This window comes from Rhinopithecus bieti, unplaced genomic scaffold (genome assembly GCF_001698545.2).
Source record: "Rhinopithecus bieti isolate Rb0 unplaced genomic scaffold, ASM169854v2 scaffold_23862, whole genome shotgun sequence".
Taxonomy (NCBI): domain Eukaryota; kingdom Metazoa; phylum Chordata; class Mammalia; order Primates; family Cercopithecidae; genus Rhinopithecus; species Rhinopithecus bieti.
In genome coordinates, this window is record NW_016811338.1 from 78,324 (window position 1) to 97,397 (window position 19,074).

The 19,074-nt window shown below is 39.2% G+C and overlaps 1 protein-coding gene across 8 annotated transcripts in view; it reads right to left on the reverse strand.

Moving 5' to 3' along the window:
* Positions 1-19,074, reverse strand: part of TCAF1 (TRPM8 channel associated factor 1) — a 51,608-nt gene that overhangs the window by 15,553 nt on the left and 16,981 nt on the right. For 5 of the 8 annotated variants that reach the window (XM_017893740.1, XM_017893746.1, XM_017893745.1 and 2 more), the window contains exon 2: positions 10,373-11,006. In XM_017893740.1, coding sequence (XP_017749229.1) covers positions 10,373-10,992 — 620 coding nt within the window. In that variant the 5' untranslated portion in view covers positions 10,993-11,006. Of the gene's footprint in view, positions 1-10,372; positions 11,007-15,604; positions 15,781-16,415; positions 16,597-19,074 lie in introns of those variants that run through there. The other 3 variants (XM_017893741.1, XM_017893743.1, XM_017893744.1) reach the window with 3 other exon arrangements.

The following is a 19,074-nucleotide window of genomic DNA, read 5'->3' on the forward strand; positions in this document are numbered from 1 at the left end:
AAAAAAAAAAAAAAAAAAAAAAAAAAAAAAAAAAATAGCCAGGCGCGGTGGCGGGCGCCTCCCGCTACTCAGGAGGTTGAGGCAGGAGAATGGCGTGAACCCGGGAGGCGGAGCTTGCAGTGAGCCGAGATCGCGCCACTGCACTCCAGCCTGGGTGACAGAGCGAGACTCCGTCTCAAACAAAACAAAACAAAACAAAAAAGTCAAATAAATAGGAAAAGAGAATAAAACAATGGTGGTTACTAGGGATGAGGAGGGGAGGAAACAGGGAGGAGTACCTCAAAGGGTGGAAATTTTCACTTAGGTAGAATGAACAAGCCTAGATAACTATGGATGACATGAAGACTATCTTGAATAATGTATACTGAAATTTTGCTGAGAGTAGGGTGCTTTTACCACACACATACTGAAGAGAAGTAACTATGGAAGACGATGGATATGTAAATTTGTCTGATTATAGTAACCATTTTGCTCTGCATATCAAAACTTGTTGTACACTTAAATATATACAGTAAAATAAATTAAAAATGGTAAATGGGTTGATTTAAACATAAAAAAGAAAATAGCAAGTTTCAAAAATTTATGCGTAGCATGCTATGTTTAATTTGTGAAATATCTGGAACAATATGTATCTATGCTCATATACTTCCATCAAAACCAAACAGAAAATAACAGTCAAGAAACTAATGAAATTGGGTACCTACAGGAGTTAGTGGGAACAGATTACAAGTAATAGGGAAGAGAATGAGACTTCTTTAATTGCACCCATTTAAATGGTGTTGAAATTTCAAACATGCCCATTTTTAACAATCATCTTCACTGATATGATAAAATTCACAAAGTACATCTTGATGAGCTTTGGCTAAGTTTATACATCTGAGTAACCACCACCACCACCACCACAGTGAAAATATACAACTTTTTTATCACCCTCAAAAGCTACCTTTTGCCCCAGTATGATCAATCCAGGTCCCACACACAACCACAGGCACCTACTGATGCGCTTTCTATCCATAAACATTAGATTTGTCTTTTCTAGAGCTTCATATAATGTAATAATAAAGTATGTACTCCTTTGAGTTTGGCTTCTTTGACTCAGAATAACTTCGTGAGAACCATGCATACTGTGGCACTATCCGTAATGCATCTTCATCTACGGCTGTGTATTATGCCATTCTGGGGACAGTCTCCACTTTGTTAATCTTGTCATCTGTTGATGGACATTTGGGTAGTCTTTGGTTTGGGTTTGGTGCCCTAAACATTAATGTACAAGTTTTTGTGTGGACATGTTTTCCTTTCTCTTGGATAAAGGGTGATGAAATGGCTAAATTGTATGTTAATTGTCAGTTAACTTTATATGAAATTGCCAAATCATCTTCCAAAGTGGTTGTGTCATTTTATTTTCCCACTGACGATGTATAAAACCACATTCTTGTCAACAATTCGTATAGTGTCTTTAATTTTGGCCATTTTTATGGTGCCATAGGGTATTTCATTGTGATTTTAGTTTTTGCATTTTCTGATGATTAATGATAGAATCATTTGGGCTTTTAGCCTTTTATATTTTATCTTTTGTGAAATGTGTTAAAATATTTAGGCTTAAAAAAAAAAAAAAACTTGCAGGATGTGGTATCTCATGCCTATAATCCCAGCACTTCGGGAGGCCAAGGCAGGACTGCTTGAGCCCAGGAGGCTGAGAACAGCCTGGGCAATATGGTGAGACTCCATCTCTACAAAAAATTTTTATAATGGCCAGGTGTGGTAGTGTGCACCTGTAGTCCCGGCTACTCAGGAGACTGAGGAGAAAGGATTGCTTGAGTGCCATGTTTGTGCTACTGCACTTCAGCCTGGGACAGAAAGGGAGGCCCTGTCTCAGGAAACAAAAACAAAAACAAACAAACATGAGTGGTCTTATTATTGGAATGTAAGAGTTCTCTATGTATTCTGAATGCAAGTCCATTGTCAGATATAAGTATTGCGAATATTTTTTTTCCAGTCTGTGGCTTGTCTTTTTGTTTCCTTAATACTGACTATTGAACTGCAGAAGCTATTTACTTTTAAAAAATAAAGCTCAATTTATTAATCTTTTCCTTTTATGGTTCATGTACTTTTGTGTTCTATGTAGGCAAAACTGCAAAGGTCAAGGTCACAGATATTTTCTCCTATGTTTTCGTTTAGAAGTTTTTAAAATTTAGCTTTTGCATTTAGCTCTAGATCTATTTTTAAATATTTGCTTTTATGGAGTGGGGTGAGGGTCACAATTCACCAGTTGTTCCAGAACCATATGTTGAAAAGACTGTCATTTCCTCATTGAATTACCTGAGCAACTTTGTCAAAAAACAATTGACCATAAATCTGTGGGTCTATCTCTAAATAGGTCTGTTTCATTGATCTGCATGTCTATCTTTATGCCAATATCAAAGTGTTTTGACTACTTCATCTCTGTAAAAAGTCTTAAAACTAGCCTATGTTAGTTCTATTTCATTTGTATATTTTTAGAATCATTTTGAACTATGGACTGCATTAAATCTGTAGGTTAATGGGGGGAAATTGACATCTTAAAATATCAAGTGTTCTGATCCATCAACATGGTATATTTCTCCATTTCTGTAGGTTTTATTTAATTTCTCTCAAAGATGTTTTGTAGTTTTCACCATACAGGTCTCATGACATATCTTGTTAAATTTAACACTTACTACTTCATAATTTGGGTTCTATTTTAAATGTTGTATTTTTAAATTTTAATTACCAATTGTTGGTTGCTAATATATTAAAAAAGTAATTGGTTTTGTAAATTGATTTTGTATCTTACAACCTTGTTAAAATTAATTATTATAGCTTTTCTGTAGATATTTTAGGATTTTTTTTACATAGATGATCATGCTTTTGCAAATACTTCTAAAATAAAATAATTCCATTCTAGGAAATGCTCTGCTGACTTACTTTATGTTTAAACAGATCTTGTCATTTAAAATCTTCTAAATGTAAGAAGATTTTCTTTTAAATTTGTTTTCTGACACCAAGATTCAAACATTTCCCGTCTTTTGACTCAGTGTTCTAGAAAACAAAACACATATATAAGTTTTATTTTAATTTCCAATCTCTATGCCTTCTTTTCCTTGCCTTATTACACTGGGTAGGACCTGTAGCACAATGTTGAATAGAAGAGGTGAGTGCAGGTATTATTCCTTGTCTTGTTCTCAGTCTTAGGGGGAAATGTTCAGTATTCACCATTAAGAATATTTTAACTATATATTTTCATAGACATTTTATCAGGTTGAAGAAGTTCCTTTTTATTTCTCATTTGCTGAAATTTTATCATAATTTGGTATGATTTGGTATTGAATTTGGTTAATATTTCATATGTGTATTACTGAATTATATGATTTTTCTTCTTCTTTTTTTTTTTGAGACAGTCTCACTCTGTTGCCCAGGCTGAGTACAGAGACACAATCTCAGCTCACTGCAACCTCTGCCTCCCAGGTTCAAATGATTCTCACGCCTCAGCCTCCCCAGTAGCTGGGACTGCAGGCGCACGCCACATGCCCAGCTAACTTTTATATTTTAATAGAGACAGTGTTTCACCATGGTGGTCAGGCCGGTCTCAAATCAAACTCCTGATCTCAAATGATCCGCTCACCTTGGCCTCCCAAAGTGCTGGGATTACAGGTGTGAGCCACCATGCCCAGCCTTGAATTACATGGTTTTTCTCATTCATTCTATTAATATGGTGAGTTAATCTGATTACTGAATGTTAAACCAGTCATTCATCCTAGGATAGCTTTACTTGGTCATAATGTATTATTCTTTTTATATATTTCTGCATTCTATTAATATTTTATTAAGAACTTTTTCATCTATATTCACGAAGGATATTGTTTTGTAGCTTTCTTACAATGTCCTTTTCTGGTTTCAGTATTAGAGAAATGCTGTTTTAATAAATCAAGTTGAAAAATCTTCCCTCCTTTTCTATTTTTAAAAAGAGTTTATGTAGGATTTGTATTATTTGTTCCTTGAATGTTTGATAAAATTCATCAATGAAGCTGTCTGGGCCTGGAATTTTCTTTGTGTTGTTGATTTTAAATACAATTTCTATTTTGAAATGTAAGAAAATTGAAAACTTGCAATATAGTAAAACATCCATTGTACATTTGGCAAAACTAAGAAGTCAACAGTGATCAAATACTACTAAATAAACTCCAGATTTTATATAAATATCATCAGTTTTCACACCAATGTCTTTTAGGATCCATTCCAGGATACCACACAGTATTTAGTGTTGGAATGTTTAAAATTACAATTCAATTTATTTAGCATATATTTCATGTTTCTTTTTGTATCAATTTTGGTAATTTTTGTCTGTCAGGAAATTGGTCTATCTCATCTAAGGTATCAAATTTATTGGCATAAAGTTGTAATATTCCCTTATTACCCTTGTAATGCCTGTAGAATCTGTACTAATGTTCCTTCTTCTATTCCTGAAATTCATAATTTGTGTGTCATCTCTCCTATTGTCATAGTCTATCTAGAGGTTAATCACTTTTAATGATTTTTTTTCAACTAATCAGCTTTTGGTTTCAGTGATTTACTTTTTTTTTTTTTTAAAGTTGTTTCACAGATTTCTGCTCTCTTTATTATTTCCTCGTTTCTTCTACAGATTTTGAGTTTGATTCAATTTCCTTTTTTTAGATTCTTAATATGGAAACATAGTTCATTGAGTTTCAACTTTTCTCCTTTCCTAATAAAAGTATTTAAAGGCATATCTTTCTTAGCACTGTTTTAATAGAACTCTACATGCTATGCTTTCATTTTTATTCAGTTCTAAATATTTTCTAATTTCCTTTGTAATTTCTGCTTTGACTTAAGGAGTATTTAGAAACATGTTTTAAATTTACAAATATTTAGGAATTTTCAGATATGTTTTATGTTATTTAATTCTAATTTAATTCCACTGTGATGAGGACATATATGGTATGATTTCAATTCTTTTACTCTTGCTAAGGCTTATTTTATAGCACAGCAAATGGTCTATCTTCATGAATATTTTCATGTGCACATAAAAGAATGTGTATTCTGCTATTGTAGCCATGCTAACAGTTAGCATTCATAAGATAAAATTAAATAAACAAATATGGAGAAAACCCCACATGGAATAAAAACAGGCCCAAATGTAAAAAGCAACTCAAATACTTTTGAATATAGTACTTGCTGGACTCTATACGCTCAGTGTGGTATATTTGGAAGGCAAAAATAACTTATCAAGTTTGTCATTGGTAATAGTATGGGTATAGTAATCATGAAACTCGTTTGTGTGTATTACTGGACTGAGCAAATAAGTAAATGTTGAAGCTGTTGAAACCAGGATTCTCACTATGGCAGAAGAATACTAATATGGAATGAGTGAAAGAGAAGAAGAATCCTGTGGTTTTGAATTAAAATTGAAGGTATCAGTATGAATGTATGATTAAAAGATATCATGGTTCTCTCTTCTGAGGAACCCAGAAATGATGACACCATAGCAGTGAGCATGCTTTAGATCTCGGTTTCTAAATACCATTCACCACTAAAAGGAACTAGCATTCCTTGAGGAAATGGCTGAATCCAGGTTTTGAGAAGAGAAGTACAACATAAACTTGCAACATCTTTTTATGTCAGAAATTAAGTAAATACTAAAAAAATCTGATGGGCTCAGGAGACAGCTTAATGAGGCTTTAACTTGCCAAATTTGGGACAACTTGACCTTCAAAAAATACTGACTATAAATGGATTGTAATGTATTCGATCTTAAAAGAAAAGGATCCATGAGTATAGAGTGATACTAAAACAAATATTTAAAAAGAACAAACCTAACAGTAAATGTGAAGGTGAGGAGGCAAAGGTCTTATTTACCAAAGGATGTCAATCAGTTCTTGGAGAAATTTACAAGTAAACCATCACTTAGCCTGAGGTAAGTGCTAAGATGTTGGGTTAATATAGGAGCACAAAAGACTCATCTATATCAGAATGAGAGGAGAGGAGTAAGGGACAGGTTTCTAAAGATGTGATACCTGAGATGAATTTTGAAGAAAGGTTCAGAAGTGGCTGAAGTGGTAGAAGTAGCCACTTTCATAAATATTTACTCAGGCACAGATCACCAATGAAACCTAAAACCACTGGGTGAAAGGTTGTTGGCAAACAGGATATTCATATAGATCTCAAATTGTCACACCACACACTAAATTAGTTTTAAAAGGGGGGGGGAAGGAATAAAATAAATAGAAATAAAATATAATAAATAAAATCAGTAAAATAGGAAAATCTGGCAAACTCCAATTTAATTAAATGACCAATTTGAACATCACCAATAATTGGACAAACTGAGCTCATGCGCCTTTAATTTGTGACACTGTGATGAAAGCAACATAAATTATTTTCTCGCCAAAAATGTGTGAACTGAGTGTAATTATGGAAAAAAAAACAATTAGACAAAGTCAAACTGAAGGGCATTCCATAAAACAACTGAACTGCAGACTTCAAAAATACTAATGTCCTGGAAGATTTTTAAAAAGCTAGGGAACTATTTTGATTAAAGGAGACTAAAGAAACATGATACAGAAACTTGATTAAATCCTATATTTTTAAAAATCTAAAAAAAGGGATATTTTTGGAACAATTAGAGACATTTGAACATGGACATTAGATAACAGCATTCTATCAATGTTACATGTTTTGAGCGAGATAACTATTGTGGTTATATGGGAGAATGTCCTTGTTAGGAGCTACAGGCTGAAGTAGTCAGGTATGATGTGTCATATCTATCACCTGCCTCCTTCATTCTTGAGATCTGTAGGTTACTCTCAAATGGCTAGGCCAAATAATCTCTTCCTATGTATACTTATGCAGTATATGTGACAAAATGTAACCACTGGTGAATCTAGGTAAAGGGTATGTTGATTATTATGTTATTCTGACTTTTCCTTAAGTATGAAAAATTTGAAAGAAAGAGCTGGGAGAAATTAAAGGCAGCTACAATAATGATACAAAAATTGTGTATAATTTCCAAACAGAGAGAAGGGGAAAAGAAACTCCAATCAAGCTAAAGGCATCAAAGGAAAATTTAAAAAGAAGCAACAAGGATGTTTAACAAAGAACATCAAATAAGATGATGGAACTAGAAGAAAAACATCAATGTCCTTAATTATATAAAATATCAATGTCCTTAATTATATACATTTTAACTCTTAATTGAGTTAAAATCAGATTTGTACCAAGAGATATATCTTTAAAACAGAAGAAAGAATAAAAGATCAACAAATAAAACAAAGTAGGAGTCATAATTATGTTAGACAAAATAGAGTTTAAGATGAAAATACTAAATGCAAGAAATAATATTTTAGACGACAAAAGGTATGAGCCATAAAAGGTCATGAGTTTTATAAACATAAAATATAGCTTTGAAATATATAAAGCAAAAGCCAAATTCAATTCTAAAATCACATTGAGAGTATGAAACAATTGTGATATACATATCTCTATACTTAACCTTTAGATCAACATATAATATAAATATATTATTTATATTTCCATGACTTAACTGATTATATAATCAGTTGATTTAAAGAGTTAAGTACAGACATACGTACATAACAGGTGACACTTATGGAATCCTTTTGAAAATGATATGGTTATTGACATTTTGTTAGGACAGAAAAATAGTGATAATCTTAAAAATGGGCTAACAGTGTTGTGACTATATTTAAAAATTTGTCTTTATCTTTTGGAGATATACTGTTTTATGGGAAAAACGATACACTGTTGGAGACTGGCTTCAAAACAAACGGGAAAGGTTAAGGAGTGGGTGGGGTGTGATTTGATACCATCACCTGGGTGATGAGTACATGTGCTCATTGTTCTATTTCTATTTCTGTTATGTATTTAAAAATTTCCAAAATTACATGTTTCTAAAAGGAAATTGCCAAGTCTTTAAAATGAAAAGGGGTATGTCAAGCTTAGGGGTTGCAGTGAAAAGACAGTCATTGTATTATTATTTATAAGAAAAAACTAGAAATAACATTAATGTGCTAATAGGCAAACGGTTAAATGAATTTCGGGACAATTCAAATGAATGCAAGATGGGCTACAAAAGGATGATGCCCATCTTCTTATAGGGATATGAAAAAATGCTCAGGATATAGTAAATGAAAGAGCAAGTTGCAGATCTCTCTCTTTTTCTCTCTCTTTCTACCAGTCCAGCTCTCCCAACTCTAACCCCAATGCATAAATGGAGGAAAAACATTAGAAAAGATACCTTCCAAACCATTAGCAGTGATCATTTCTTGCGAAGGGGCGAAGAAAAGAATTAGTGAGAGGCAGAGGATGAGGTGGAGAACAAAGATCTTTCACTTTTTACTTTGTATGCTTCTGAATTATTTTACTTTTTTCCCAAGAAGCACGTATTTTAAAATTAAAAAGGAAAAAAATGTTCTTTAAAAGGAAAAGAAAACAATTGTGACGAGGCAATCTCTGTTATAAAATAGCACATTTTGCCACTTGTGCTCACTCTCTAAAAAGTTCTATTTTGTGAAAATCAGTTAAAACAACTTTAGTATATATGGCTAAGAAAATAGTAAGAAGTACAAAGCATGAGTTAGGTAAATACATTCACCCCACCACGCTTGAGCATTGATTCTGACCTAAAACCTCTAATTAGGATTCTATATATGCCTAACATATAACCAGCAATAACCAGCAATGACCTCCAAGGCTGTGCAAGATGCTTATTATAAATAAACTTACAACCAAGTCTCTTTTGTGTCTAATATCCCTTCGCCATTTTCAAACTGAAGGGGGCATGGATAGCATTAATTTATAAGGTTGGTCAATTCAGGTTTCCTGGGGGTATTTTCAAACCAAATTTATTGGAGCATTTGGGCATTTAGAGTATGACCATTTGCACGGAGTTCTTTTCTATGCATCTCTGATGACTGTGAACGTACGGAGATCACTGTAGACTGAAAAATGGAATAATAGCTACAAGGGACAGTAGGAGCTTCTATGCCAACACTTTCCTTTAGAGAGAAAAAGAGAATTGAAAGGACATGTTAAGGTCACACTGTGCAATTACTGGTTGTAGATTAGATCCAGGTTTCCAGGTTTTATGAACAATGACAGCATAGCCCTCTTCCTACAACAGTTACTTGGTTTTCAACTTTTGTTTCCAAGTCTTGTAATTGGAGATGTTCCTGCACCCCTAATTCTCAGATCTTTGCAAATCAGGTTCTTGAAATAAGAAATAATGCCTGGGATATAATATATTCAATAAACTCTGGCTAAATAAATGGATGAATGAACAGAGTTTGAACTCCTTTGCAGAAGCCCAATATTTGGGCTAAAATGATATGAGTCATCTTTTTGTCCAAAACCAGAGTAGACTAACTATTCTGGTTGATCTTCCTAAAACTTCCCTAAAAGTCCCATGCCAAGGAGAAGTCATAGCTCATTTCCCACACCTTCATGATACCCTTGGTGTGTCTTCCTCACCCAATCCTACCTTGCTCCATTCCCATCAGTCAGAAATATCAGTGTTGTTTGTTCTGAGGATGCTGAGAATGTTAATATAGAATATGGAGAGTGACCTAACGTACTTTTTCTGCTCCTGGGACTAATCCAGCTTCTAATCCCTCTCATTCATTCATGCAGTCATGCATGTAAGAGATGTTTACTGAGCACCTACTGACCTGCTATCTGTTAGGCACTATATGTGGTGCTGGAGTGCAGTGAGAGCAAAGCAGACAGGGCAGTACACTCCAATAACTTCCCGTGCAGCCTGTCCCGTACCCATCACCTGACTCCTTCATTACTGATCATCAATCTTTTGCCCCTCCTAGATTTAGCACATATAACTTGGACCATCTTTTCTGATATCTTAACTTCTGAAGGCTTCTACTTCCTATCGCATCCTAACCTCACCTGGATGGACATTTCAAAACCTTTCCCACACATCTCTAGGCTTTGGTTCATGGGGTCCTTCATGCCTGTTTTCCTTTTCTTCACATTCCTGTTGAAAGCAACCTCTCCTGTAAACCATCTGGATTAACTATGCCAACTGTTGGGGTCAACAGCACAGTTTTGATTATGCAAGACACTGGGACCATAGCCATCAGTAAGTTCCAACTATCAAAGAGCTAAATGGTCTGGTCTGGGAAGACAGGGGCAGTGAGGACCTTGCCCCTCCTATGCCTCAGGGCATTTAAAAAATCTAGTTGATATGTAGTGATTCCATAACTGAGTGCCTGGGAGCACTCTTCCATTAGCTTTGGAGCAACCTGAAGCTAAGAACCGGGTCTGCTTTTTAACCCTGGAGCCAACTCCCAAGTGGGGGTAAGGTACTCACCTAACCAACACTGGGATCTTGGGCATCTTCTTGGAGACTTTAAAGAAACTCGTGTCCCCTTTGTTGTCAGTAAAGTAAATGCCAGCCACACTGGTCACAAGGTTCCCGGGGAATGTGAAGAGAACCCTTTCATCATCACCCTGGTTGGCCCAGTCCCAGGCTTGTCCTCCTATGAGCAAGCCGCCACCACGTTTCATGAACTTGACCAGCTTTTCCGTCATGGTTTCATTGTAGGCATCAATACAATAAACCCCCAGGGAGTCTTTCACTTCTGGCTCAACCTTTGCATCCATTCCAGAGCCCTCGAGGATTTTGGCCAAAGGTGCCAGGGATGGGTGTACACCAATGGGAGACCCAGGAGAAGAGCAAAGCCACCCCACTGCATTCAGGAGAAAGGGCGTGAGCTGGGCTTCCACCAAGTAGTCCTCATGGGACATGACCACCAGGCGGCCGCGCCCATAGGAGGAGGCAGCAATGAGGACCTGGCCCATATCATTCACCATCACAGGAAATGAAGCCTCTCCAATAAGAAGCAGTTCACATGGAACGGCATCTTCTGGTACATCCCAGCTTGTCACGCCATTCATAAGGGCCTCAAAGGCAGCAGAAGGAGTCGCCATGGCTCTGTTGGTTTCTGCAGAGAAGAAAGCAAAGGCTCAGCTTGGTGAACAATGGATTAACAAAGAAACAAATAGAGCAGTTCACTCTTCCAGTAGCTGGGGGATTCTTCCCACTATGCAGATGAGGTTGACACTGGGAAATGATTCAAGCACTCGGTGTTAGTGACTGAAGTCCAGGAGACCCCACTGGGCCCTCTCCTCTTAAACTCTGTGGACAAACTCAGAGAGCTTGATACTTTTCCATCACAGACGGAAACAAACAGAAGGAAGGAATGAGCATGGAATTGTGTCCCCCAAAGAGACATTTGAAGTCCTAACCCATAGCACTTATTTGGAAAGAGGTTTTCATAGATGTAATGAAGCTAAGATGAGGTCATAGGTGATCCAAATGGGTCGTAATCTAATGACTGATATCCTCGTAAGAGGACATTTGGAAACACATGGGAGAATGCTATCAGAAAATGGGGGCAGAGATCGGAGTGATGAGTCTACAAGCCAAGGAAGACCAAGAATTGCTGGCAAACACCAGGAGCTAAGAGAGGCATGGAACAGATTCTGCCTCAGAATCTCCACACTGCTGACACCTGGATTTCAAACTTCTAAACCTTCAGAACTGTGAAATGATGTCTTCCTGTTATTTTAAGCCACCCCATTTGTGGTCATTTGCTACAGCAGCTGCTGGGAATTCATAGAGTGGAGCGGCATGTTGTGCTCCCAGCCCATTCCATCCCTCTTAGCTCCCACACTAATCAGATTACTCAGAACTTCTATGTGAAATGCCTGGGCTTTCAGAGAAGGTTCTGTGGTCAATGTCACAGGCTAGGTAAGAAGAGGAAAGTGGAAGTCCTCTGTGGTTTAAATGCAAGTCTCCTACCACCAGGAGCAGAAGGTAACAAGATATGAAATTACTGCAGAATCCTAATTGCACCTGGGATGCAGCTGACAACAGTGTGGAGGTGAACTCACAAATATCCTCTGCTTCTTCACAATGAGATCCCCACTAACAATGCTCTATGGTCTGACCTCTGCTACAAGTACTGTACTGAAACACTTCCTCCATGGACAGATGTGTTTTCATGGTCAGGTCATGCAGGGTGTCTCATCTTCAGTGACCACTCAGCAGCACAGAACATCACTGCTCTCCCAGTCCATGAGGCTGAACCACCTCTGTCAGTATGGCCCGAGGTAACCTCTTTGTATCCAAACTCTAGAACCACTTACTTTCTGTCCTTTTCTGAACTCCTCTTAGAATATGCAGATAGTCCTTACATTTTAATCTTTGGCCTTTACCACTTGTCTATTTCCCTTGTCAGATAACATGCTCACTCTCAACATAATATGCAACACGATTATAAACTTGGGCTCTGGACTTATGGCAGTCTGAGTTTGAATTTCAACTCTGCTGCTTAACAATTGTGAGACTTAGACAACACATCTCAGATTTAGTTTCCTTGTTAATTAAATAGGAATTATAATATCTGCCATATAAGCTTGTCCTGAGGATTAAAGGAAATAACATAGGTTAAATGCCCTTTCATAAGTATGCAATTATTTATATATGCATACTCATATATGCTTATAATTATTTGGTTAAGAATAAACCATTTAATTTAAGTATGTGAGTAATAGAGAATTCTTGCAAAGTGGAAAAAGAATTTAACCTAACATAGGTTTTATAAGCACTGCATTGAGCATGTAGATTCTGATTTAATAGTTTTCATATTTTGTTACCAATATTAATACTAACACTAATGCTAACTACTATTACATTCGTTTCTCATGTATCTCTATGTGCCTTCCATAAGCCAGGATAAAAGAGCCCCAGTCTTGAGGTAACAAGTTCAAGACCCCAATGGCCATTTATAGCCAGTCTCTAAGCTAAAAAAGTCTTAAATTTATTAATTTCCCTCTAAGGGAGCTCTCTTAAGGCAAATTACATAAGCTCAATGTTTTTAGTAGTTAAACAGAAGCATTAATAACCTACCTATCTCAGGGAACTATTAAGAAGATACTGACACGAACATTTGGTAAGTAAGAAGCTTGTCTCTTCCCTGCTCCTCCTGGTGCCCATAAATAATCAGGACAGCAAAGCACACAGTGTCACCGTATGTCCCTTCTCCCTGCTGCTCCCATATCCAGCTGGTCACAAGTCTTATCAATATCCTTGTTCATGGTTTCCAATCACACTGCCATTAACCTAGTTTAGGTCCTTAGTAATTCATGCCTGGACTCAACCGACCCAATTTCAAAGTTACCAGGACCTGTTCCTACCCTTTACTTTTCTAAGACCACTCTAACCATGTTATTTACTCTCAATGCTCCATCTTGGTCTCCAGGGACAATCTACTGCCTTCCAGTGTGGACTGCCTGCAGAGCTGGCCATTCCCTGGCTTTTCCTGCCTTTTCTCCTGCTGCCTGTTTCCCTGCAGCATCCAGTCTGCCAGGTGCCCCTGGACATGTCCTGCTTTCATTTTAGATTATCTTCCCATTCTCTTTCCATTCCGTTCCCTCTCCCAAATCTTTCTATCTATGGAAATACTATCCTTCCAAGAGCAGATATGGCACAGAAAAGAAGATTTAAACGGCCACTTCTGTGGAAAAGATGCTCAATCTCACTAGTAGTCAAGTAACGGAAAATATATTGTGTGTTGCTCATAATATTGTCAAAAAAAGACAATACTCCTTTCTAGGAGAAAGTGGAGGAGGAGAATGGGAAGAACATGAAGATGAAGAAGACAAAGGTGGCTAATAAGTTTTAATATTTGAAAGGCTAATACTGTTCTATACTGAAAGACCATCACAATCTGCAGGAATGATAGAGAATATCTGCACTCTTTTTCAGAAACAATTTTATGGTGCCTACTTGGCTTCAAAGGTGTGCCTATATTTAGACCCAACAAACCTTCTTCTAATAACTCTTCTTACAGAAATAAGGACAGCATCAAAGATATATGTACAGGGATGCTTACTGCTACACCAAATTACAAATGGAGATAAATGAAAACCTAGAAGTACAGATAGACAGACTAATGACAAAGAATGTTTCCTAGAACCATTTTTGATGCTTGTGGATGCAGCATCTCTAACCCAAACCCACACCTATCCAACTTCCACATAGCCCCCAGATACCCCATTGTATCCAGCATAAGACCCTGTAGCACTGCCCCCAGTCATCTACCCATACACACCCCCCAAAGAGTTGCCCATTAGAAGCCTTCTCCCTCAGCCTCTGCTGCCTCTAGTGCTGGCACAAGTACAACCCGAACAGAGGCCTCACATATCTATCTCACTAGTTGTTTTCTGAGCTAGTTCAAGGATGAGTTGAATATATTTTACATCCACCTAGAAGAATGTCCTAGATACATTTTAAGTGAAAATTTCAAGTCACTATGATATGCAGAACATGAAGTCATTTTTGTATGGGCAAAGATAATAATAGCAGCAGTAGTAATTAGTAGCGGTAGTGGTAATTATTAGTAGTAGTAGTAACAACAGTGCTTACCAGGTTCCTGGCATTATTACATGTGATTTCTGTAACTTATTTAATGCTGACAATAAACCTATGAGGTATTTACTATCACTATCCCCATTTTATGGATAGGCAAAACAAAAACTCCAAAATCATAATGCCCAGAGAATTAGTTATTTGCTCAAAATCACACAGGTGGTAAGTGGTGGTGGATCTAGGATTCAAATCCAGGAAACCCAGGGCCGGAGTCCATACTCTCAAGCACCAGGAATACAAAAGTACCTGTTACATGCCAGGCTTTATAGGCATTGAAAATCTATGGAGGCCACATTTCAACACAATCACATTGATTACATTAGGAAGGAAAGAGGTGAACCGTTCTCTCTGCCTTTAGACAAATCTGCATCCTTTTGAATTGTATTGCTACTACAATGAGAAACAACACCGTGTATTCTCTGGATGAATAGATATTCCATGTCTGGATGATTAAATGACAGATGAGGGTATAAAGGTAAAACCCAGGATCATTTTTTCAGCAAATGGCTAACCTGACCTTGAAAATTGGTTTATATTACAGACATTCAATTCTATAGGTCTTCTCTCCTTCATGCTGTTTTTTTTTTTTTTTTTCTCATGAACCTTCTGTTTCTTTTTCTTTCTACATCCAGTATCTTTTCCAATATATTGGGCTAGTTCAACTCCTTCTTTTGAATTCTGTCCCAGACATTCCCAGCTCAGTCTTAATTATTTTTCACTTAAGATTGTTTAATTCATACATCTGTAAGAGTATGTAATACATGTGGAGGGATATAGATGGTAAAATAACAATAAAACAATCTGAAAAATTAAACTCCCATATACCTACCACTCAGCTTAAAAAATACTTTTACCACCATCTTTGAAGCCCCTTCTCTGATCCTCCCCATTCAGCCCCTCCACTATCCCCATAGGAGTAAGAAGGGTTGGAGTCTTCGCTTCTTCTAGTCCTCTATTTCTACCTTACCAAACTGCCTACTTAATTCTCAAGTTCCCGGGAGGCTCTGTCTTTCACTTCTATTCGCTCACTTTCCTCCCAGGTCACTCAAGAGGATGACATAATTGAGGAGCATAAGCCCAGGAGTGAGAAGACCAGGGTATTATTACCTTTTTAAATGTGGGTGCTGCCTCCCCCCAGCTGTGGATCTGCGTGCCTCAGGGAGTGTTCTATCAAATGCACCGTGTGTGAGAAGGGACGTCTAAACTCCCAGGGGCTGTCAGCACTCAGCTTGGAGTCTGGCGGGGGCTCCACTCTCTCTTTTCCTCCCAGGCCCAAAGCCAGTCTGCAAAGAGCACAACGGTGACGTCTGAGGAGGGAGGGGCTGGGGAGTGGGGCAGACGGCAGGGAGGAGGGGAGCTCCTCCGTGTGCGTAAACACACACACACACACACACACACACACACACACGAACGCTCACTCCAGTCTCCAGGGGCCAGTGCCAGTGGGGGACAGATCTCAGTCCCGAAGACAGTGTTCACAAAGATCAAAGGGCAGTAGGACAGTAGGCCACAAGTGATGCTCTGTCCCAGCTACCCGCGACCCTGCTCAAGCCCCAGGCATTCTCATCTGACAAAACAGGGGATAAGACGGATTAGACGCAGTTCTCTAGGTCAGGCCCTTAGGTAACTCAACCACACAAAGCAAGCACACACAAACATCAGATGTCAGAACCTGGAGGGGAGGAGCAATGCGGCAGGGGGATGCAGGGCCCGAGTGCACAGTAAAATCACCAGCAGAAACACGGACACAAAGGGGATTCTCTGTCCCCGACTTCAGCACACCCAGACCCACAACGCGCCGATCGCGCCCCGCACTCCCGCCCCGGTCTCCCGCACCACCCTCCCCAAGCACCCAGGCCGAGTCCACCATCGTTGGCCCCTTCTCCAGCCTGCGAGGCTTTTGGAGAGGGCCACTCACCAGGTTACCCTGCGATTTCCACGGGGGCAGGTGGGAGCGGGCAGAGCCTGGCGTAAAGAGGGTCGCACAGGGAAGAGGCTTCCCTATACCAGTGGGCTACCGAGCCGGGATTTGGGAGCGGGGAGGAGACCGGAGCAGGAGGAGAGGAGGGGTTTCCACGGGAGTCCCCTCCTCCCCACTTCCTCCCAGGCTAGAGTGGGAGCTCGAGAGGGCGGCGCTTGGCGGGGGACAGCGCTTCTTTGTGTCGCCGGCCCTGGTGGCTTGGCATTGCTGCGGCTTAGGGACGCCTGGCGACCCCATCCTGGCAGTGTGGATGGCCGTTTCATTAAAGATATAAACTTCTCTGACTCTACATTAGTAAGGGAAAGGCTGAGCAAATTGTGGGACAAACATTCTGCTTAGTATTATTCAGTTCTTACGAAGAGCCTGACTCTCCATTTAGTCGGTGAATACACAGTGATATATTGCCAAAGGGAAAATACAAATTGTAGAAATTGTTGAATATGCTTTTGTTTTTATAAGAAAAACAAACCCCGTATATATTTGTATTATGGTGGGGAGAAGGCAAGGCTATTTCTACCCGTTAGTATTGTTTAACTTGAGAAATAGAAGAGGTGTAACTTTTTATATAACTCTGCACGGTTTGCAGTTACTTCTGTAAATTAAAAATAATATACAGTTCAAACAATAGTTAACTAAAATGTATTCTTCGGTGTACAGTTCAAATCGCATTTCCTTTTTCCTTTTTTTCTTTTTCTTTGGAGACGGAGTCTCGCTCTGTCGCCCAGGCTGGAGTGCAATGGCGCGATCTCCGCTCTCTGCAACCTCCGCCTTCCGAGTTCAAGAGATTCTCCTGCCTCAACCTCCCAAATAGCTGGGATTATAGGCGCCCGCCATCACGCCTGGCTATTTTTTGTATTTTTGTAGAGACGGGATTTCACCAAGTTGGCCAGGCTGGTCTCAAATTACTGACCTCGAATGATCCGCCCGCTTCGGCCTCCCAAAATGTTGGGATTACAGGCGTGAGCCACCGCGCCCGCTCCCCATTTCTTTCCTTTCTGATATCAGCTGAGAGCTGCCCCTCTCTCTTGTGTGTGTGGCCACTTCACCTTTCACAGGTGCTGGCTCCAGCATGGGAGATGCAGGGTGGTGACAGAGACCCAGACTAGGTGGACTGGATTCAAATCCCAGAGCTACACTTTACCAAGGTGTGACTTTGGGCAAATTACCTAATTCCTCTGTGCCTCAGTGTTATTACCTATACAACGGGGATAAAAAAAATACCTATACTAAGCCTTATTATAAGTCTTCAATTACGTGAGTTTATGCTTGTAAAGTTCATGAATCAATGCTTGGTATACGGGCCGGGCGCGGTGGCTCAAGCCTGTAATCCCAGCACTTTGGGAGGTCGAGGCGGGCGGGTCGACGAGGTCAGGAGATGGAGACCATCCTGGCTAACACGGTGAAACCCCGTCTCTACTAAAAATACAAAAAATTAGTCCGGCGTGGTGGCGGGCGCCTGTAGTCCCAGCTATTCTGGAGGCTGAGGCAGGAGAATGGCATGAACCCGGGAGGCGGAGCTTGCAGTGAGCTGAGATCTGGCCACTGCACTCCAGCCTGGGCGACAAGCGAGACTCCGTCTCAAAAAAAAAAAAATGTATATATATGTATATATATATATATATACACACACACACACACACATACATATATATATTTGGTATACGGTAAGACTGGATGAGTGCCTGATAAATATTCAAATCATCCTAAGATTCAATATTTCATATTTCAGGAAAATGCATACCTTTTATTCCTGACTAGGGTTTGAGTCCCAACCTAAGCTATACTCCCTTTCCCCATCTTCCTTCAACTCCCCTTCTCCAAATTGGATCATTAGGAACAAGTCAGCGGCAGGTTTTATGTAAAAGAAATGGCAGGGAGAGAAATCAAGAGAACCTGAATTCAGGATCCTGCCAAGTCACGGGCCACCTGAGAGACAGTGAACACATCTTTTATCTTCTTCAGTGTTCAGATTTTTCAGCTAAATGAGATGGGCTGGTGACTGGCACTCACTAAGTCCCTTCCGGGTCTGCAATGTCAGGACTAACAGCACCGCAGGTTAAAACCCTGTAATACTGAATCTCGTGCAAAATTTTAAATTCAGAACAAAACACATATATTGGTTACCTAAAATAAACATTAATTATAAAGGACGAAATATACAAGGGAACGGATGCAAGCTAACTTACCTCGGAGGATGGGGGTATGAGATTTGGTGGGGGGGAAGAGGTTTTTAATTGTTTTATTTCTTAGAAAGAAAGGGGGGTGGAGGAAGAGAGGGAGCGCTGAAGCAAAGGTGATAAAATGTCAGCATATAGTAAATCTGTCTATTATCTTCTGTGCGTAGCTTTGAAATATATTTCACAATAAAACATGTTTTTAAGGGGCAGACTTGCTGGTTAGGTTCCTGGAGAAGAAATGCAGTACGAAAGAAATGAGACGGGAAGAAGCTGAAACAGAAACAGCAATGGAGAAGCGTAGGGAACCCTCTTTGAAAGACATCTATCTCCCTGGACCCCAAACCCAACGAGTCTCAGGCCCAAAACGCGACCACTTTGGCAGCCCAGCGTGCGCCCCCTCGGCCGCGCTCCCCAGGGAG